We start from the raw sequence: 23,325 nt of genomic DNA, 5'->3' as shown, positions 1-23,325 counted from the left end.
TATGCATTGATTTATTTGTAAATTTTCAATAAAATTTGTATTCCTGGATGTTAATTGTAAAGTTTTGTTATTTTATCTTTTTTTTCAGACATTGAAGTAGATTACAATGTCAGTCAAACCAGTTCAGTTTACCTGAATTCTGGGGCTGTGTAGCATTTGCAAGAATTTTCTACTGTACCTTTCCATCCCTTTTTCATTTCCACTGTCCTAGCGATGAAAAGCCACATAAAATAATGATGTAAGTTTCCACTAAATGAGTACTTCATTCACTGAGAGGAAAGGGCATTACTTAGCTTGACTCAAATATGATGGTGTGGCACAGTAGTAATGTATTCATGTTTTACAGAATTTTGTCTTCTGCCTCCTGGTTGCAGGTACTGTACTCATAATGATGCATTGAAAGAAGGATTTCTAATGTATGTTTATTAGATAATAAAAAAATCTGATTTCTAATGATGAGCTGTCTGCTCTTTGTCTTGCCACTATGCTGAATTAGGCATTAAGGAAGTTTAGCAGAAAAGCATAAGTTAGCAGTAAACACAGAACTTTTTTCATTTTAATTACCCTACTGTGTTAAAATACATGCTGTTTTTTAAGGTGCATGTAATCAGAAATTATTCCAATTTTGAAAAACAATAAGGCATTTCTCTGCTGCTCACAAGCCCTGGATGGCATGAATTAGAACTTTTGGAAATTATTACCTTGTAACTCAGCAGATGGCCTTCATTAATGGCAATTATATGAATTTACCAAGCTGCCCAGGCATTATCTGAGAGAAGGCATTATTTAGTCCCTGTGCAATTACTAAGTTGCTACCACTTTCGTGACTTCACTGCAGGAGATTTAAAACAGCTGCTGTTGTCACCTGTTTTTTTTATCTGCCTAGAGCAAAATACATAGATCTCACAGATAGAGTACTCTAGAATCTGGGAACCGACTGTATCATGGGTCTTTAATGGATGGTTTCTCCCACTGTTTTTGATTAAAGATTATTTTTTAGAGTTGGCTGGTGGCTATAAATCTAATTATACTTACACTCTGCATATGTAACTGTGCTTTTTACAACAGATAAATAAATACTTTAGTGCTTCAAGAGTCCTGCAAAACTCAAAACAATCACATGTCTCATACAGTTCGTCTGGGTGGCTGTATCATATTTACCAAAACTGAGTGATGCTCAGGTGATGTTCTCATTTTGGCACACAGCTGCAGCTGTGTGTGCTACAGAAGGTGACTCCAGTGGAATATGTGTGGTGCATCTCAGCATCTTTTTTGCCTGCTCACATTATCATTTTAGTTTATTGTTGCAGTATCCTATTTGGTTACATAAAACTCTTCAAAATAAACAGAATAGCTTCTGCTGCTATTATCTCAAGCCTGCTTCTTCCTCTTGAGAGGAATCATCAGCAAGGTCAACTACCGAGTAATATTAATGACAGATTGTTGGGAGCCAGTGCACCTTTTTTTTTGTCTTGGTGGAGCCTCAGTATCCTTCTGCTGCCTCTTAACTAATGTCACTGATGAGACTCCTGAGAAATGCTGCTCAATCTCCATTTTTTAAAGAAAATAAACTGCAAAACTGTTTTAAAACTCTATTTTATCTATTTTTGTTGTCCTTTAAAACAAGAAGCATCAGTAGTTTCCTTCCTTCCCCCTGCCTTCTCAGCTTGATGGGAACATTTGAGATGAGCCTGCATGATGATGTCATGTTTCATCCAGGTGCTCATTTTGGCAAGGTTTTGACAAATCTGTTAAATTTTGGAATATGGCTGTTGCATATGTCAGCCTCAACAGCATATGCAGACTTACTGATGAAGTGAAGGGTATTAGTGTTTATTAATGCCTGGTGTACTTTTTAACTCAAAAGTAACTGGCAGCAAGGTCTAAGAGAGTGGTAAATTATAGGCTGCTAGTACCAAGTGGTCTTATGGGAATTAACTAATCACACATGTTGGTATTTCTTTTTATCCCAGTATATTGCAGCAGAAACAGCAGAAGAGACTTTTAGGACTGTATTTTGCTAAGGTCTATTGATTGCAAAGGATACAGTTTCTGCAACACCTGTAACACTATCTTAAAGATGCCAGATCATAGTTCCCATTGACTTAGAGCAGAATATAGAACAGTGTGCAAAAGATAGGAAATAAACTAAATGATCCAATTATATTTTTCTTGTTCCTCATATAAGTAATTTATACTTGCAAATAAAAGTCTATTTTTCCTTATTCTTAAAAGGGTATTAAGCATCTTCCTACTGACTTCAGTGTGTCAGTGATGACTCCAGACAGAACTGACATTGGAGGGAAGAGGGGGCACACAGGTCTTGTGTATCCTAACAGCAGCACCAGGAGTGTTTCAATTGACTCACCCAATATGTGCAGTGTGCATTTTTGGGTACATCTGCTACATACTTCTGCTCACACATAAGGGATGAATGAGATTCTGGCCACAGCCTGTAACCCCTGTTGGGTTGTTTCTTGGATAGACACAGCATCATATGGCAGGAGCTCAGGGACCAAAAATTGGTTCAGCTTTCTGACACCATCACAGATACTATCAGAGCAGAATGCACACCACCATTTTCCACACAAAAAAAGAAAAAATTCCCCTTTAACTTGAGCCTTCATTAAGTATTTTACCGCAAATTAAAATATTATACCTTTGTAGTGATTATACTTAATTTATTTTTAACAATATCTCAGGCCCATGTGGTTTTTTTCCTACTGCCTAAGGGCAGCTTAATAATGCATCAGTATTCAGATCAGTTTTTTCACTTTGGTAGAACTGACCTAGCTTCCTCTATAACCCCCATCCCCTAAAGAAGGAAACATTGATTTAAAATATCCTCAATGAAAATGCTAAAGCAAAAATTCATAATATTTCTTTGACATGGTCTGAAATTAAAACTGTCTCATTTCCTCAACTTGTTAAACAAGCCTGAATTTCATTTACTGGTTTGTGCTTTTTAATGGGTTAGCATCCCTATGGCATCTTGTGGTAACATCCGTGCTGTGTTACTTCGTGGAAAGGGATTGCTGCAACAATTGTGAAAATGATGCAAAGTTTGGTTTTGAAAACAGACACCAGTGGTTTTTCCTATGCAAACATGTAACTGCTGAAAGGCTAATGAGAGCTTATCATGTAAAAATATTCAGAATGCCAGCAACCTTGAATGACCACATTCTGTCTGATATAAATAGCTCATTAATACAGACTAGTTGTCACAAAGCAGCTTTTTCAAATTTAGTTGTCAAAATTCAGTAGCTGCAAGCAACAACTTACATAATACAGACATGTCAGTGCTTCCAGTAGGAACAATAACATATCACGTGCCTTCCTCTCAAATGAACTTTTCAGCTATTTCAACCTCTCTGTACTCACAGGTACCTATTGACTTATCCTGTTGACATTGATGAGGGAACTTTCGTCAGCTTGCACTCAGGGGCAGACTGAAAATTCTGTACAGAATATACACTGTGAGCCTGGGTGTAAGATTGCCTAATTCTGCTTCTGTTGGGATTACTCAAACACTTGTCGTAGTCCTATCACAAAATGGGGTTTTGTGATTAATTTGCTCAAACAATATTGTTTAAGAAGAATCTAAGTTTATTGCAAACTTGAAGTTGTGGTGTGTATACATTGCATCCACAGTGTTCTCCCTCAACCAGTGGTTTTGTGGGAGTCTGTCCCTCACAAGCACTGCTATTTAGACAGTTACCAAATTCTCTTTCTTTTTAGTCATTCAGGATAGTCTCTTCCCCAATTTTTTTAATTTAACTATCAAATAAAAAATGTTAATATTTTTTGAGTCAACTAGATTGATAGGAGAGAAAATTAGCCTTCTTTCAACTACTGAATGGAACTACTGTTTTAGACTATGGTGTATGACAGTATCTTAGCAAGAGGCTATAGCTCTGTATTTATATATATATATATAGATATATATATATATATAGTTCTGGAGAAAACATGCTCTTAAAGATGTAAATGTGCTTTCCCAAGCATGCTTATCACAAGATGATTTTTAAAAAGCAGAACACAAGCACAAAATGAGAAATTCCGTCTGATATTCAAGAGAAACTTAACCCACTATTGCTAGATATTTTCCACTTTCATTGAGGTACCACAAGTTTATGGCTGAATGGAAGTGCTCCATTGGATTGGTTTTGAGCTTGAGTAAGATTTGAGATGTAAAAAGTCATTACAAAAGAGGAATTAAGAAAGAGGAATTATGAAAGAGGAAATGTGGTTGGGGCAGCTGCCTACCTTCTTTCTGATAACACAATTTCAGATGTGTTTGACATGTTTTCTTTTTTTTATGTCATCATCTGTTCAGGTGTTATCTTAGATGGATAATTAGATTTGTTTGTAAGTAATTTTGTAGAAAGGCAAATATTGATTGAAATTTCAGAAAACTTACCATAAGAAGCAGAGATTTTGAAAACTCTTGAGTTCTGAAAAGTCTGTAGTTCAAGCAAAAATGGCGATTGGTGTAAAATATCATCAGGTAAGATTACATGTTTTATGTTGTACAAGAGGTTACCAGAGTCTCTTCTAACATTTGTAGCATTTAAGCCTTGCTCACTGATGTGGTCAAGCCTGATCAGAATTGCGTGCTGAAGCACAGCTCAAGGGGAGTCTGTCTAGGCATACAAACCAATGCATTCTTTTCCACAGACATGTGTTGGATTAAGAATGGAAAATATAGGCAAGAGGTTATGGGTACAGAAAAATGCCACACAAAATGTGAGAGTCAAGAATTATTAAAACAACGTAGAGTGGGAGAGACACAACCAATTTGTGCTGCAGGTGGCATTTGCTCTCAGAAACAAGGGATTCAAAGGCACCACCATGGAGAGGTCTGCAGCTCTTCAGTGTACCTTTGCTCTGTAACTTCTCCCAGTCACAAGATTGGGCATTCTCCTGGCCTGCCCCAAGGACTGGTTCATGCATCAAGTGAAATGAAATATGGATCTCAGAGCAGAAGGACACTGAAGTCCTGAGAGTCAGTTCCAGATTTGGAGAGGAGGGCAGAGGAAAGCCAGCAACTGCACTGAATAAAGCATCTTCTACCCTTCTCACTATGGTAAAAGACTGATTAAGATACTTTTTGCTTGACATCTTAGAAGGGAAAAATATTTATCATCCACTCCAACATATGAAGGCAATTAGGAAGACAGGGATTCAGCTGGCAGATGCATAGTACTGAGGTGTAAGTAAATAACAATCTCTCTTTTATGGCTTAGCATCAGTTCTGCAAGGATGCACACGTATACTGTTCCATTGACATGACTACAGAAGTGCAGTGAAACCAATTATGTCCTCCGTGCTCTGGTTATTCTCATGCTAACTCTCCCCTCTGTACTGTCTGTCAGGCTCTTGTCTTCCCTTCTTTGTAGGTCTTCTTCTAAAAATAGATATACAATTCTTTTCTACACTTGAAGCAACAAAAAATATGGCAAAGGAACTAAACCCAGATGATGCCAGTATATATTTTAAACGTCATTTATCCGTCTTTTTGCAGGTTTTTTTTTCATTTCACTCTTTTACCTGCTTCCTATGATTCACCTAAATCACTTACTTAGGCTGTGACTTCTTGAAGGAAGCATTTTATGTCTTTTTATTATTATCATACTGCAGGCACTGTGGAAACACAGTTGATTATTACTATTTACATGTATGATCTCATGCTAAGAAACCCCTAACATTTTCAAAAAAGGTTACTTCCCCACTTAAAAATTTCAGAAAAGTGTATCTGGGTTTGCTATGTCACAGGTCTGAATTGCAATGTACTCTGTTTATGGGAGGTTTCTGAGCACCTATTCATTGCTGTAAAATAACTTCTGCCTCATACCTCTGCCCTTCTGGTGTTCAGATGAGCTTGTCCTAAAGTTGAGCATCATTATTGTAGGTACAGTTGTACTTAGAATTACATATTTCATCAAGGGATCAATCACTAAATACCTCTCACAGAAGTTAATGGAATAGAATTGTTTAATTAAATTCTATCTTAAAGAATTAATCAGAAAAGATGCTTCGTCATTCAGGTTTTAAACAGAGTACACCTTTACAGAACAGGCTGTGAAGTGCGCTGTTTTTCTTGGACCTTCTATGTCTTTGTGTTGGTTTGAACAGCCAAGCCCTAAATAACTTGCTACTTTGTTATGAGTCTGTGTGTAGTAATTTTTGGTAAGCTCCTGAAGTATCTGTAAGGCTGTTCCCCTTCCTGCTCTCCAGTAATCTTAAACCAGCTGCTTTGCCTCCCAGCTGAATGCGTGGGGGTGAGTCCCATCATCATAACAATAATACCTGCTGCATCTGACTCACTACAGCTCCCTACAGCTCCTGCTGGGAGAGGTAATAAAATGTGCATTTCTGTGTGCCTGCGAGAGCTGACACAGTACAAGGAGGATTCACTTCCAAGTTCAAATTTTCTAGCTGTAATTTACCTCCTGCACTCTTTTTGCAATCTTTGTGTAGTGTGGGAGAATAACTTCAGGTTATGTCTGAGGAGACTACCTGCAGAAGCTGAAAAAAGTCTGAAAAGCCTGTCTGTACTCATGCTTTCAGGAGTATTGCTTGGTGGGAGCGTTGTATTCTGTGCTCCACAGGAAAGAGAAAATAAAACCAAGTATGTCTTGCTCCACAGCACAAATGAGATCTGTGCGAACAAACCCCTGCCTGCAGCACGCCTTTACCCAATGAACATTCAGTGCACAGACACTCACAGTTTTGGTAGAAATCACTGGGGGGGAGAAATGATCTGAAACATTACCATTTACCTTCCAGCTGCAGGTTTGTGTCTTGAAACATTGACATTTCACCTGTAATTTAATATCTCTTACTAATTAAGTGTGGAAGCTCTTTTCCCTAGGCATTAGACCATCAGGCTGTGTGTGGAGTCTGTCAGTAAATAATATTACTAAACACCTGTGCAGTCTTACAGACACTCGAAAGACATATAGTTCTACATACAAAAATAGATATGCTCTTTTTCAAGTTAGTAACATAGTAATCATCTAGTTACTGTACTGGGCAACTGGCTCTAGGTGGCCCTGCTTGAGCAAGGCAGTTGAATGAGAGGACCTCTAGACTCACTTCCATTCTCTGATTCTGTTATATGTCAATTTTCTTCCTTCAGCTCAATCATACTAAACAATGATATCTTTCAAAATTATTCATCTATCAGAGTCAACAAAGGTCACTGTTTTAAAATACTTCTTCAGTAAATATCCTACAGGGGAGATTTTTAAATGCTTTAAATTAAAATCTGTGCCTTTGTCTTTTTCTATACTGACTGATAATTTGTTTAAGTAAAGAAAGCTACAGTGGATCTTATACAGTCACCTTAAGGATGACATTGTTGGATTCCAGAGAACTGCTATAGGCTAAAAATATAATCAGATGTACAGATAATAGTAGGAATTGAAAGAAAAGATTTTTTAAAATCCATTTCAATTACTTGTCATGTACAGTGGATTCAACAAGAAGCTATATTTCATACCAGGAGGATTTAAATGCCACCTTACTCAGTCTGAGAACAAAGAGATTTTCAGTTTATGTGTTCTGTGTACATAGAAGAGGGAGCAGAATGGATTTGTTGTGCTAAAATGATGACTAAGGTGGTGCTGAGAACAGCATAGATAAAGGGCTTAGTGTGGCTACAGGAAAACAAACAATGTTTGTTTATGGACTTCAGTGCATTGCAAAAATGAATCCTGATTAGATCTGAACCCTACAAAGAGTTTAAGGGGCTTGGTGGAACAGGTCTGATTAATCTGTGTTTGGTTGTCAAACTGACTCAATAATAAGAAAGTTATGTGGGTGTTTACGTTTTGTCATTCTTAATCTCAAATTACATTAAAGATTATTTAACAGTCAAATAGGATAATTAGATTTATGCAAAGCATAAATGCCTCAAGCAAATATTCAAGACTGGTTGCATCTGTTGCTTAAAGACAGTGAGATCTGACATGCAGGACTCTTTTTCTGTAGAACTGTGGTATGGATACCACAGTCACTAATAACTATTTGCAGAACAGCATTTTAAATCTGTTAGCATTGAGAATTTACAGATGACCCAAGGATTACATGACACTATTGATCATATTTTTCCAGAAGTTTTTAAGCTGCTGGGTTATTTTTTATCTTACTAATTTTATCACACACTCATGAGTCTGTTCTTTCACCACTATACAAATTAGTTACCAGGATACTGAATATTAAAAAGTCTACCAGCTAGATACTGGTAGGATGCAGTCAACAGGAAATTATATGACTTCAAACCTACAAACAATGAAATTAATGTATCATTATCAGCTCACCTTTGTGATTATTGACCTTAGTCATTAATATTTTAAAGGACTTTTTAGTAACTATTCCTCTGTATGAAATACTGTGACCTGTTTTCAAAGCAATTTAATGTCATAATAGTTCAGTATTTAAATATATGCCTTTAGACATTTTAGTAAGCCACTGAATTTAAAGCTGTGCAGGCAAAACCGATATGTAAAATCTGCTGTCATGTGATGACAAGATAAAGGGGGATCTGAAGAAAATACACAATTATTAGTGGTTCAGTAGACTATGGGTTTTGAAGAAAAAAGTATGCAATGATTCACAATTATTGCAATTATGCACAATTATTATTCTTATATAATGTAGTAATTCTTCTTATGTAATAATAAGTCCTACAGCATAATACAATAAACACTGAACTAATCTGTGCAGTATAAAACTGAATATGTAGGCTCAACCCATTTGTATGATGCTATCATCCAGTACTAAAACATAAGAAACCAGAAATCCTTTAGAGATCATAAAAGAGCTTTCTTTTCCCAAATGTTTACAAATAAGGGCAAAATCCAGGTTTCTGCTGCAGTCAGTGTCAATGTTCCCAATGGAAGCAAGATTTCATTTCAATTGGAGAAAGCAGGAAGATTTTCAGCATGATCCCCTTGTCTCTGTTTTCTTCATTGGCCCAGGTTTTTTTTTAATTCAGTTCTGTGCTGACAATAGTCAAGACAAAGAATCTTTTGCTGTATTGTGGAAGTGTTTGTCATACTTTAGATCTCTGAAACATATAGTATTTGTTATCTGCTTTTGTTTTGTGCCTTTTCCTTATATATGATAACCCAAGAAGAAAGGTATAAGTCATCCCCAAACATTTTGCTATTTAATAGTGCTTGATTAACAGTATGTCTGTCCACTGAAGTCAGAAATGAGCCACAAATCTTAATTCTGTTAAGATGTTTGCAGTATATGCTTGTCAGTGTGTTAAGTTTCATATTAACAGGCTCAGTGGGGAGAGATGCATCATTATGGTACTGCATGACAAGTCATTGGGACAGGGGGATGAGGACTATCAATGGGACAAGGCATTGTTTGTAGGTCTCTGCCAAAGTAACATTTACATTACCAAAAGGGAAAGTTTTGGCTCTTCTGCTAAAGCATCCGCAAATGAGTGAAAGATAAATTTATTTTTGAAAGTACATTTGAATCTGCACTCCTCAAGGAACCTAAGAAGATTGCTGTAAAAACTATCATACTTTACCAGCAAAGATTCTCTCTGATTAGAAGTGCAGCCTGAGACATGGTGCATATGAGACAACAAAATTTCTGATGAATTAGGTCAAGAAAATACCCACAGTAGATCAGTAGCATATAGCAACTTTCTTTTTAAGTTTTTTGGTTTTATTAGAAAGTTAAAGAAAAGGTTTGGTTTGTTTGCATTCCCCTTTGTCTTCCAAAAAACTTTCTATATGTTATATATAAATATTAAGTTTGCTTTCAAAATTCTGGCTAGTATCAAGGCTTTGGTTGTTATTTTTGCTCTGAGAGTGTGGCAAATCTAGAGAGCAAAGGCAATGTAAGACAAAGCTTTTTCCTTTCTATTTACTGGAGATGTTTAAAATGGAGAGATAAGGACCAGGGAAAATGGACCAAAAGTGTATACCAGAGGAAAAAATGACAGAAAGTTACATATATTAGCAGTGTTGATTTTATGTAGTTTATGTGTATGTACAATTTATTTTTAAAGGATAATCTTAGTCACTGACCATGTCTGACCTGACCTACCAGACTGTCAACCCTTTTCACATTCCTAGTTATGGCTGATAGAAGGTAGTACTGTGACCTTTCTCCAGAGCTATTTTCACTTCCATTCTTCAGCTGAGCAGCATTTTTCTACTTCTGTATGCTGAGCAGCTTACATATTTTTTTAACATCAGTTTCCTAAGTCTTAGTTCGTAAGAAAGTTCAGAGACCAAAGTCATTGTTGGAGACTGAGACACCACTCAGGTCAGTTCAGATCATTTGCATTCAAGTCAGTTGCCTGGAAACACAAATTTTTGAAAACATAGAATTTAGGTGGTTTTAGGAAACTACTTGCTAGAGAATGGAAGAGAGTTGTGTTAGGAGATGTAAAGTTAAGTTTGGAAATTTTCACAAGGAACACAGATCGATGTTCTCTGTTAACCTAAGCCTGCTCAAGTTTAGCAGACACTTGTCTATGAGATTGTGTGAATACAGCAGTAATAAAAGTCAGTTCTGAGGGAGAGGGACTCTCCTCTCTGGGTTAATATAAAGTCCTTGTTTTGCTCCTATAATTAATTTCATTTTATTTTCATGAACATTTTAGGTGTATCAATACATGCATGAAACCATAACTGTTAATGGCTGCCCCGAATTCCGAGCCAGGGCCACTGCAAAGGTAGGATACGTGCAGCTGTTGAAATATGTGTTACCAAAGTGATCTAGTAATTGACTGTGCGCGTGTGTGTTTCAGGTATTCGTGTGTACACTGTAAGAAAATTTAGACATCAGTGGCAGCCCAGAGTCTAGAACCAGTGCTACTTCCCAGGTAACAATCATAATGGAAAATTTCAACCTTTATGCTGCTTCTGTAGCTTAAGAAAAGAGAATGATTTTATGGAATATGATGCTTTTTAAAAAGTTGCTTTGCAAAAGCAAATCTACTGGTTCTTCTGTAGCAGTCTGCCTGCAACAACCAATATTTTAATGGACTGTTTTCCCATACATCTCATCCGGAGAGGACACAGTTATTTGGGAGGTAGAAACTAAACAATCAAAATTCCCCTTTTAACTAATGGGAACTGTAGGTATTGTGCAAATGGTAAGGATAAACAGTGACAGAAATGGCCTGATCCAACATTTTATTGAGTCCACAGCTAAATGTAAACCTGGGTTTTTTCTGATACATTGCCTGTTTTAATAAAATATAGTCTCTTTATCCATGTGGACCTGCCTTTCTTATATCCTAAGACAATGACAGCTATGTTACTGCTGCTGCTGAAATGATTAGGAAGTTCACACAACCATGAAAGAATCCATTCTATGTGCCAGTATGAAGTATGCTGTGTATTTTCATAACATGAACAAAAATAGATGCTTCCAAACAAGGGGGTCCACCACAGCTTTCTTTTTCCCATTATCATTTAGTACAAAACACTGTCTTTTATGTGGTATAGCAGATTCTATGCAAGATGAATTGCAAAACACATAAATCTTTTTTAGAGATACTTCTTTATGGTCCCATTCCTTTGAACATAAACTCCCTGAAGTTCTAGTGGAACTAAGACCTCTTACCATTAAGTATTTATGTTCAGATATTATAATTTAAAGCTGTATCAGAAGAGGAAGGCTGGGAGTGTGTTACAAAATGATTTAAGAGTATTTTAGGGAAGCAAGCTCTATAACAGCAGCAAATAACCTAATATACTCTAAACTGCAGTGTATTTTCTATAATAAATAGGACTTGCTTTTCTGTAGGCTGCTTTTCTTATTTTAGCCTTCTAATTGAAAGCTAATGGTCAGTGTAAATTTGTAGGATCTTTCATTCTATATGGAGAAATATGTAAATAAAATCCTGATTTGTTTACACTGCAGATAGACATAGAAATTATTGCTATGTTATTTAGTAAATGGGGTGAAGTCCAATTAGTGTTTCCCATTCTCATTTCTTACTCATATAGAACAGCAGGTTACAGAGCAATGTTTCAATATCGCAATATTTCCTGGTTATTTCTGGGCTGTCTGCATTTCATTCTCCTACTGCATTCATGTCTAACATAATATGTATGCATGATGACAAGTTCTGCATGTGCAAAAACATGTAATTGGGAATGATCCATTATGTCACATCATCCACTAGCTTTGATTAAGCATAAGCATTATAGGATGCTCAAAAATATTAGTGTAATGCAAAATTGTTCAAGCAGTTTGAACTACAAATACATTTTTAAAACTACAAAATATTTTCTTTATGCTTATTTAATGATTTATTAATATTAAGGCAAATAAGTAAGAAAATGCTTGTAGTGAAAAATCAAGTGTAAATCTAATATTTTCCCAGATGCAAGCTTTACAGTATGTAACTTCTCTTTGTTTTTTTCCCTGGAATATGTTAAACAATCTAGATTTTTCTAATTGATTTATGTATATGGTTTTGTCTTAAGATTAAACTTTTCCATAAAAGTTTTGACAGAATTATATAATAAAACCTCCTACTCCTGTTCCAAAAGTTATTTAGGTTGCAGGACTTCACAAAGATTATAAATTAAATTTTTAATTTAATAATACGAGGATTTAAAATAAATTATTCCATAACTCTGAAAGCAAAGCAGAGAGTTAAAAATTCAGTTCATCCACTTAATTTCAGCTAGGAACACATTAGAGATCCCATTATCTTATCCCACAGGAATACATTTTCTCCCTGTGAAAAGGCAAAGAAGAAATGCACTAATGATCATAAGGGTGCATCACCACAGAGTAAGGCTTCCTGGTGCCTACTTCTGGCTCTGCTGGTAACTTTCTGTATTATCTTTGACAAGTCACCTATACTATTTATTCCTTTATTTCAGGAACATTGACATAGAACTTGATGTTTTTAAAATATTTTCAAATAATCAGAAAATGTCAGAGCAAGATACTGAAATGTTTTCACAGGAAGGAATTATTCCTGCAAATGAACAATGAAGTGTCTATCACTGTTACCCTTAAATAGCCAAATCAATAATTTTTTTCTTCCAGGCAACAGTTGCTGCATTTGCTGCAAGTGAAGGCCATTCACACCCACGAGTGGTGGAGCTGCCAAAGACTGAGGAAGGCCTGGGCTTTAATGTCATGGGAGGAAAGGAACAAAATTCACCTATTTATATTTCTCGCATCATTCCTGGAGGAGTGGCAGAAAGGCATGGTGGGCTCAAACGTGGGGACCAACTGCTTTCAGTTAATGGAGTGGTATGTGGAAATTTGATAGAGCTTTCATATTAATCTGGATTTTCATTTTTCACAGATGTTCTAACATAATGATTTAAAATGCAGCCGCACAAAACAAAAATAATTAGTTCTGTGAGAGACCTTCAGTGTGAGTTTGTGGTGCAGTGAGGCAGAGCTCCACCAACAATTTTGTGCCATTATAATTTCTGTTGTAATGCAGAGTGCTTGAAGAGCTTCATTTCAAATCCACACCACCTGCCTAATTTACAAGGAACCTATGTCCTTAATGATAATTGATAATTCTGTGAATTACTCTTGCAGTAAAAGCTTAATAACAGAGTGTCATTCTTTCATTTTGTAGCCTTCAAGGCACACAGCCCTTTCCAAGCAGAGTGATGACACAGTGGCACTTCTGTAGTCTTGTGACCTTCAAAGCCTTTGAACACATAAAATTGAAAGAAATGTGGTAAGCACATTTGGTGCTGATATGCAGTGGAGATATGCAAATCTAGAATCTACATTCCAGATTTCTTTTAGTGGTATTCATCCAGCTGTAATATCTTTGTCAGCAGTCAAATGCTCCCATGCAGGGAGCATCTATGCTTGGTAAAAAAGTACATTTTTTTCATGGTCATTTTTCATTTAAATCAAGGTAGAGTATTTTCTAGTAATTTTACTGTGAATGTAAACATAGAGGTTGTTGGACTAGAGGACACATAAGGCTCTGACTCCATGGTAGAGGTCAAATTCTGCCTTTCATTTTGCTTTGTGTGCTCTTTTACAAAGGAATATAAAGTATTAAGATAAGGATACTCATTCACATAACCTTACCCTTCCCTTTATGAATACGTAGTCTTTTTCCATGCAAACCTCTATCTAACCTTGTATTTAAATGCATCAAAGACACAGAGTAGCAGTTTCTGAGTCTGGTCAGAAATCTAAGACTTTAAAACTTAAATTTCTTCCTTGTTCAAAGGCAAAAACAATAAAAATGCTTCTATGTTTTCATCTATTTCTCTCAACAGTAGCTATTCCCTTTCTCTTGTAACAAAACATTAGGGTAACACTTCAAACAGACTTTTTACCACTTCTTCTATCAATTATCGTGGTCTCAAAAGAGAAATGCTAGTTCTGAAAACTTGCTTGTACCAAATAGCAATGAGAAAGGAAAGATAAACCTGCTGAAAAGATTATTTAGTGTCAAAGAAAAAGAAATAAATGGAATATTTAAGGAAGTTGGTTGCCTGAACTTCACACTGATTTAAAGTTGATAGAGAATTTTGTTGCTGTTTCTCTCAACAAGTGATTAAAAAGGCAGATGAAAATAGTTTCAATTTACTAATTGATGGATGGTTCTTGAAAAATCCTTTTACTGTCAACAGTGTCTAGACAAAGACCAGAGAGGAAAGTGATGAACATTCAGATGTCAAGATATATTGAATTTGACCCTTTTGTCACCTCTATTTTATGATTCTCCAGTCAAAATTTGATGCATGTGCTCTAGAATATCTATTTAGGTAATGCAGCAAAAAACATAGCACAAAATTCTCAATTGCATATGGAGACATGAGAAAGTTGATTTAGAGATGCAAGAGAAATATGTTTGTATTCAGAGTGTAAACAACAGAATTCAAAGTTTGAATACAAATTGCATACTTGAAATAATCATAGAATCATAGCACAGTTTGGGTTTAAAGGGACATTAAAAATTATCTCATTCCAAGCCTCCTACCATGGGTTGGAGCACCTTCACCAGAGCAGGTTGCTCAGAACCCCATCCAACCTGACTTTGAACTTCCTGGGATGAGACAATCTACGAATTCTCTGACAACCTGTTCCAGGGCCTCACCACCTTCATAGTAATGATCAACTGTTCATAAACCAGTCTTGGGCTAAACAATCCTACACAAAATAATTTGTAAAAAGGCAAAAATTATAGAAGTGTTTATTTGTTTGCAAACAGCTTGAAATGGGACAAAAAAAAATCTAAATTTAGCATTGTTCATTGGGACTAATTCACTCTGTGGTTCTCTTAATTTAGCTGGAGAAAAGCAAATAATGTACAGTATGTTCAACAGAACAGACTGTTCAGTGGTGGGACATGAAATTAAATATCTGTAACTTGTTTGTGCTCAATCACTGATGGTTATCCAACTTCATAATTAGCAACATAAAATTAGAGTTGTGTGTTCAGAATCCAGATTTGTTTTCCCAGCATGACTGGGAAGAGCGTTTCCTGAGCTGTTTTGCTGCATGTTAAAAAACAGTGTTTTCTCATTATGCTGGGGATTTTGTTACATACTTTTGTCCCATACCCCCTAAAAATAAAGGAAATGGAAAGCAGCAAGCTCTACAGATGGCTTGACAAAAACAGTTGCTGGTGCCTGTTGATATCTGGCAAAGATTCGGCATTTGTCAGATACCTTGTGTGAGTCAGATACTGAAAGGATGCAAAATAGATTTTTAATGACTAATTTGTCAACCAAGTATTTGTGTAGGGATACCTAATAGAAATATTCTTCTCAATCTCCCAACTTGTGGGCTAACAGATTTTCTTTTTTGTCTTTAGGAAAGTGAATTTTTTTCTTCTAGATTTATGGCAAGTCTGTGACCAGGATAGAGAAATGCTTGGTATTTGCCCATACAATATCTGCATTTCTTTCAGCTGTTCTTGTCTTTGTAGTGTTTTTCCAACCTTCTCTTTGATGCAATCTGCCAATGCAATAATGGAAAAAAGGAATAAGTGTATAAAAGTATACGTAATAAAAAATTAAATATTAAGTAAATACATACTTTCAAAACCAATTTTATCCATTAGGTGGGCAGTTCTAAAGTAATATGAGTGTGTCAGATCCTTGTAATGTCCCCCACCAGCATAATCCAGTCAGCAAAGTACCTTGTCTAGGAATGACCAATACCAGTAGCGGTCCTTTGCCAGCACAGCCTTAGAGGTTTGCAGAGGCAGAAGCATTCCAACAGAAAAACAACTCCCTTTGTCCTTTCCTTTTTCCTGCTCCAAGGGCCTCTGCTATTTCACTTCTGCAGCTGTTGTTAAGCAGATAAAGCTTTCGTAATACCTTGAAAACTGGAGTGCAAGCAGCAATAAAGACATTAAGAGCAAGTTTAACCATCATATTAATAACACTGCAAACTGTGGTTGTCAGGATCTTAGTGAGGTGTGTTCAGAGAGCAGGATTTGTATTTAGCAGCGCTATGTTTGCCGTTGCTTTTTTCCCCTCTTTGCTTATGGCTCAGAGCATTAGGCTTAATTCTGCATCATTACTATTCAGATCAATGGGAGTTTTCCATTGACCTGGATAGCAACAAAGTCAAACCCTTCACGTCTAATTAGAAAATACTGTCCAAACTGGAAGAGCAAGGCTGGGGACAACCAGGAGAGAAAACAAGCATGAATGAAATGCAGTTTGCTAGGTTGTTGAATGAAGTATTAAAACACCCCATCTTATTATTCCCTTACAAAACAATCACAATTTCTTATTGGTGTTAATAAGAACCATCCAGCATTTTGAAAGCAAACAAATGTTTCTACTGCATGTAACTTGGGAGGTTACAATGTGTATTCATAGGCTGTTCTAAGTTCATGCTGTTGCACAGCAAAACGAGAATGACAGCACTGAATATCCTCTGATTCCTCTGAATGTCCATGCCATTCTGACCATGATTTACAAGCAAAAAAGAAAATATAAAACAATACCAAATTTTGTACACTTTCTCCTAAGTTAAGATTTATATTTCTAAAAGCTTAGTATACATAAGAGTTTTAAAACACAGCAGGTTCAATTTATTTTATTTTAACAGACAAGCTTCAATTTATTTTAAATGGAAAGAAGAAGACTTATTTTTAGATGATCTAAAACCCATGTGAAGGTCACAGATGGTCAGGCTGTTAGGTTTCTTCTGTGCAGAGATACTTTTGTTTTTTGGAATATGTCCTACAACATGTGAACAATTGTGCACCATTAGAAAATTTTTCCCTTTTTCTTAAGGTATGAAATGATGCACATGCCTAAAAGGGATATGACTCCAGTCAGTCCACTTAATGGTAGAAATTTAATATATTATAGATTATAATCATATATTAGTATAATCTATATACCAGCTGAGTCATCTTCCTGTTTTGGAAATTTACAGTTATTCCAAGCAACATTAGCATAGAAATCAGGGCTTGAAAATTAATACATGCCCGGCAGTGCGTAAGACTTAATGCTTTCTTTTTAGTGGTCCCTTAAAAAATATAAGGTGTGTAAACTACAAAAAACACGCTTTCCATATGAAAAAGACACAGCTCTAGATCAAAGCACCATTTTCACTATTAAATTTGTTCTCCCTGCTCCCAGAGTGTGGAAGGAGAGCACCACGAGAAGGCGGTGGAGCTGCTGAAGGCAGCCAAGGACAGCGTGAAGCTGGTGGTGCGCTACACTCCCAAGGTGCTGGAGGAGATGGAGGCTCGCTTCGAAAAGCTGAGAACAGCCCGGCGCCGGCAACAGCAGCAATTGCTCATTCAGCAGCAGCAACAGCAGCAAACTACACAGCAAAATCATATGTCGTAGGTGAGAGGATTCATTGTTCTTCCCTAAAGTCCACTGGCAGCCCCCCACCCAGGCCAGCCACTTCCAGGGGCCTGTCAGGGCAGCGTCTGCTGCCATCTCAGCCCCAAACAGGAGCAGGGCAGCCCCAGACCTGGGCACCTGCTGGGGGATAGAGACAAGCTGGGACATGAGCTCACCGTGGGCCCAGTTTAGTGGGACCCCATGGCTGGGCAGGGAAGGGCTATGGGGAGCTGGAGGCTGGGCCTGCTGGCATTGTTGGGGCAGGAGATGACAGCCCTAGGGGCTGACATGACGTCCTGGGCTGTGGACAGGATGGAGGGAGCCCCAAGGCGGGCAGTCAAGGGCCTGGAGGTATCCTTGGGGGCCCAGCCAGCACTTACTGCAGTCAAGATGAGTAGAGCTCATTCTTTGGTATATTTCCATTTGGTTTTTCCCAGTAAAGATGCATTTTGAAAATAGGTTAAAGGTACTATCAAATTCCGGAGCCACTTTCCTACCAATAACCCTGAGATCAAAAGCCACTAGACACTTAAGGCTTATCTGCAATTGAAAGAAGTCCTGGGAATGCTTTTTTTTTATATTAACAACCAGAGCATTTATGACAAATAAGAATATGCCACCAGATTTAGACAGTTTAAAGCATTTTCAACTAATCTCTTGCCACTCTACAATGAAACATCAAGATTTGCTGGTGGTAGGTGAAGAAAAGTCTTCCAAAACTCTTCCTTGAAACAGGGAACCCAGACTTCATTCTGGTTACTCTACATGGCACCTCTTAAGTGCTTGCTTTTGGATACAGTTTGGTACAAATTATTTAATTCACTGTTAACTGACATTCAATATCATAATAACTTCCAAAAGGCTTGCAAGTCTCCCAGTAGCATGTGAGGTTCAGAGGTTCTCTATATACAGTTTTTCTGAAATCATTGAGAATTTGTGCTATGAATACATTTAGAGATATGCTCCATTTGCCTAATAAAATCAAGCAGGAAGCATGTCCCAGTGACTTAAATACCAACCCTCATCTCATAGTTGTTTGTTCCCAAAACAGTATAGGTGTACTAAAAGGGTCAATAAGTTACTCAGAAAGTCTCCAAATGGTCAAAATCTGAAGCTCCCAGTGATGGTTTCATCCTTATCAGTGTTGACACTGACCTCTGTTGGTATTCAGGGGAGAACACCCACCTTGTAAACACCCTGTCCCGTGACCACCAGTATTCCAGATTTGTTGAGGCAAACAAGGGCCCTGGTAAGGTTTTGAATCCCACCTCAGAGCCTCTACTCAGACAAGAGGTATAAACAGTAGTATTTCATGAAGTAAGTTTGGGGTTTCTATGTAAACCAAGGCCATTGCAGGAGACAGACATACACATTAAGTTTTTAATTTTTTTTCTGTTGCCTAAATAATTTCAGTAGCAAGTAAGGAATTTTTGCTGATTTTAAATTTAAAAGGAAAAATGTCAGGCAGAGACACCCACCAGCTTAATTCCTCAATTCTTTATGCTTGCTCTGAGCAATGTGTTTCTTTAATTCTAGGTTGTTCTCGAGAAAGAAGAAGGCTCAATCAAGAGTTCAGTAATCAGGCAACCAGAGTTGTACTCTCGTATTCCAGCAAAAGAAAACAACTACAGGAACATGAAACAGAATTCATCTGGAGAATGTACAGTACCAGACTAAAGTGAGTTGTAGGGAGGGCACCATCATGATAAAGCTTTTCAGCACACAGGGGTCACAGATACCTTTTATTTCTGCAACTCTGTTCTTAATGAGAACAGCATGATTGGTAAACCCTATGAAACAGCGAAGTCCAGGGCTTCCAAATAATTCTGTTTGATCTTATCTTGCACTCCTTACTCTGACAAATTTCTAGGTGGCTTTCTCTGGTCACTGAAAGTTTTGTTTAAAGAGGTTAAGATTAGCTGCTTTTGAGAGCAGGATCTTTCTCTACAGTTATCTCTACAAATAAAAACCATCAGTTCAAAATTTTGCCACAGACATCAAACTTGTACATCGTTCTTCATAACCACTTTGTACTATATCCAGTAGAGCTGTTTTAACCTAACTTCCTGTTTATAATTTTCAGATTTCCCTCTGGAAATAGCAATTTACTATATTTATAAAGTATTCCATTTGTAGAAGCAATTGGCTTTTTACTCTTGGTGTTTCCATATATTTTATTATGCATCAACAGAGTGAGAGAGTTTTAGGTCAACTTTAATTTTATTAGTAGTAAAGTTAGGGAAGCCTAGAACTGTATTTTTAAACGTAGGTATTGCTTGTATCTATTATAGTTACTATTCAGAAATCTATAACTAGATATATTATATATTTATTCCATAAAATATATATTGTCTGAATGTACCTGTTAGAGAAGTAGGGTCTTTGCTTAGCATGTATTGCAAATGTAGTAAGCTAATGTTAGCAAAAGACCAAGCTTTGTTTGGCAGATATTACTGTGACAGCATAATCTCTGCACTTCTGTATTGTTTAATTTATTTTCCAGTCGAATGTTAATATATTTTAGAGAGGAGGAAGTGTAGTTGTTTTTTTGAGACTCACACATTATTATTTAAATCAACTTGAAATTACAGTTCTGACTTTTTTTTTAATTAAAGGGAATTGGAATGTGCAAGCAAAATCTGTAAGTTCTAAAGTTTACATGTCTGCTTTTCCAAAGAAGATAGTAAAAGCTAGAAGTCTATAAATGTCATCTGCTTTCAAGAAAATAAGAAAATGGACCCCTAAATCCTAAAAAAAAAGATCTTTTTACATGCCTTCTATACTTCATTAGAAAAGATTTGGGGGAGAAAGGGAGATTAGGGGAAAACCATATAGTCATTGCATGTTGGAAACTCCTGCTGATGTCAGTAAAAGTTCAGTAATGTAAGGAAAGGAATGTATAAATGGTCAGAAATAGTGTTCTGGTTGTGAACTTGGAATGAAGTCAGAAACAATTAATATATTGGAGGGTCTGTTCTCAAACAGAGAGATACAAAGCAAAACAGGATAAATTGGCAGTATCATAGCATATGTTAGAAACCAAATGCAGGCTAGCCAACAGTCTTGACAGTGTTTTATCAGTGTAAGTTGCCATTGAAAGGAAATTACTGTATCTTTAAAACCAAACAGCATGAATTCATCGAGAGAAGCCTCATCTTATACAGAGAGGTAATTATATTCAGCAACTATTGGTGACAATATCAGTTAAGACAGTGGAGCTTGAGAACTACCAGAACTGAAGATGAAATATATTGTATTGTGCTCTGCACGGTGTCTTTTTATACTTAATAAAAATTGTTCGTACCTATTTTAAAACTGTTCTCAAACAGGCATTGCTATTAATATTGATGGTATTTAAGTTGTTATTATGACTGCATATAACTGTCATGTATCTCATCAGTATGATTTGGATTAGACTGATAGCTGCATTTTCAGAGACCAAGTATATTCAGATTTAGTCAGCCCACTGTACTGCATTTTTCCAAACTGCCTCTCAACCTCCTTCCCTCCTCTTCCTCAAAAAATTTGAGTGGAATGTGCTTATTAATAAATTTCAATAATAGACTGTCATTCATACAGAGACTCATATAAAATTCATTTTCATATATTATTATTCAATAAATTATTTATACACATTAAAATTAACATTCTAGTCTTTGCCAGCATTTAACAGTAAGAACTGTCAATGATTTTGAAGTGGAAACAGGAAGAAATAACTTTCTGTTGATTTCATACCCCTTACTGATCAATAAATCATACAGCTACTTAATATCAAAATAACCACTGTCCCTAAGCCTGTGATATGGTCTTGGTTATAGCTGGTATTTTCATTTGTGATTTAAATGTATTTAGTCCTGATTCAGCATAGTACTTCCATATGTGCACAGCTGAATTAGTATTCAGAATGTGCAGGAAAGGCAGCCCTTTCCACATATGGGTCTGCAGGTATCTGTGCATTGTATTTTGACTGATTGGTCTCCTGGCATTTGCTGTTACACTACACTAAATTGATATTCTTTCAGTCAACTGAGTGAGCTTTATTGCCTATATTTACCTTTAGGGCTCCCTCATGTTTCTCTGCACTGGCAGCAAACAGAGGTAGGAGATCCAAGATGCCTTTTTTGTCTCTTTGTTACAGTAGTCAAAGGCATGTTTACACACTCTTGCATCTTGTACACTTACCCTAAAGATCCAGATGCAGGATCTAATAATAATAGAGATATAGGGTCGGTGGTATTTACTTAGTGAAGTTGATAGCTCTGCTGTGCTAGCCATAGTTTTTCTGTTTGTGATATTTGATGTGACTGGCACTTTATAAGGTATTGAAGAATTCCATAATCTTTGATAAAACAAAAAGCTCACTGGCCTGAATTTCAGAATTATGCAGAAAAGTGTCTGGAAGTAATAAGGACCATTCCATGTGTAAGCAGTGGATTATTAGCTAGAAGCAGTACTGTTTCTCCATAAGTATTAGTGAGACCATTTCCATATCCAGCATCCAATAAAACCAAACAGATTTCTCAACCCGAGAGTATTCTGGGCCAGTTTACAAGAATGTGTGCCTGCTGCAGTACATGTGTGATGAGATGTACAGATCATTGTGCTTAACCATGAGAAGGTCAGGATGAATTAGGGATGTGCTCAAACAGTCTTGTAAGCAGACCCATGTTAACCTTGCTTGTCCATGAAGTGAATGCAGTCTGAACAAGCAGAAGGATTTAGATACATGTTTGATTAACTCCTTGTCTCTACCTTCAGCTGTCCAAAATCAAGCTGTGGAGCTTACACTGACTGTTTCCAAAGTCAAGAGTTAGAGGTATCCATTAAATGTGATGCATTCCACCTGTCTCTGGCATACATCTTAAAATATAGTAAGGTATTCTGTTAAAAAAATCATAAGCAGAGCCACTACTAAACAACTTAAACTACTATCTTGGAATAAATAGTGGCTTTTGAGGGGGTGTTGCTGCTACACTCATACACAGCTTTGAAATAATAAATAAAAAGTCCCCAGTGTTTAAATTCCCTATCTTAAACCTCTACATGCGTAGCTCAGGCGACCAAAAGTCCTTGCACGCGTTCTGGTTTGTAAAGAGGTTACTGTCACTACAGATGTATGTTCTGAACCATTCTAAGAAATCTAAGAGCTCAGCACACGTATTGTTAGCAAAATGCTTTGGTTGTGGTGCATATAGGAGCAGATTGCAACAAGCTTCAGCTTGTGAATGCTAATACCAGAAGTCTGTACTGCCACCCCAGCACTGGGCTAGTGTGTCTGCATTTTACAATACCTGCAACCAAAAATATGAACTATTGCTTTTGATTTCTGATTACAAACAGAGGTGCACAAAAATTACAGCCATTAAACTTCCACTGTAGGGATTTGGGATAACAAAAGTCATAGCAAAACTTGCCCAGTTCTGAAATCTAAATCCTGCAGCTATCTAGGATTAAATAAAAAGATTACAAATGCCAAGATCCAAGAGGAAAAAAAGCCACAAAGGAGTTTAACTTC

At 36.7% G+C, this 23,325-nt stretch overlaps 1 protein-coding gene across 2 annotated transcripts in view; it reads left to right on the top strand.

Moving 5' to 3' along the window:
- LIN7A (lin-7 cell polarity scaffold A) overlaps positions 1-22,652 on the top strand; it is a 46,133-nt gene extending 23,481 nt beyond the window's left edge. Inside the window, exons 3-6 of one of the 2 annotated variants that reach the window (XM_077783542.1) lie at positions 10,640-10,711; positions 13,051-13,260; positions 17,598-17,806; positions 19,347-22,652. In XM_077783542.1, coding sequence (XP_077639668.1) covers positions 10,640-10,711; positions 13,051-13,260; positions 17,598-17,806; positions 19,347-19,389 — 534 coding nt within the window. In that variant the 3' untranslated portion in view covers positions 19,390-22,652. Of the gene's footprint in view, positions 1-10,639; positions 10,712-13,050; positions 13,261-17,597; positions 17,811-19,346 lie in introns of both variants that reach the window. The other variant, XM_021528057.3, reaches the window with a different exon arrangement.
- Positions 22,653-23,325: the final 673 nt, after the last annotated feature.

The sequence above is a fragment of the Lonchura striata genome, chromosome 5 (assembly GCF_046129695.1).
Source record: "Lonchura striata isolate bLonStr1 chromosome 5, bLonStr1.mat, whole genome shotgun sequence".
Lineage (NCBI taxonomy): Eukaryota > Metazoa > Chordata > Aves > Passeriformes > Estrildidae > Lonchura > Lonchura striata.
This window is presented reverse-complemented; position numbering and strand designations above follow the sequence as displayed.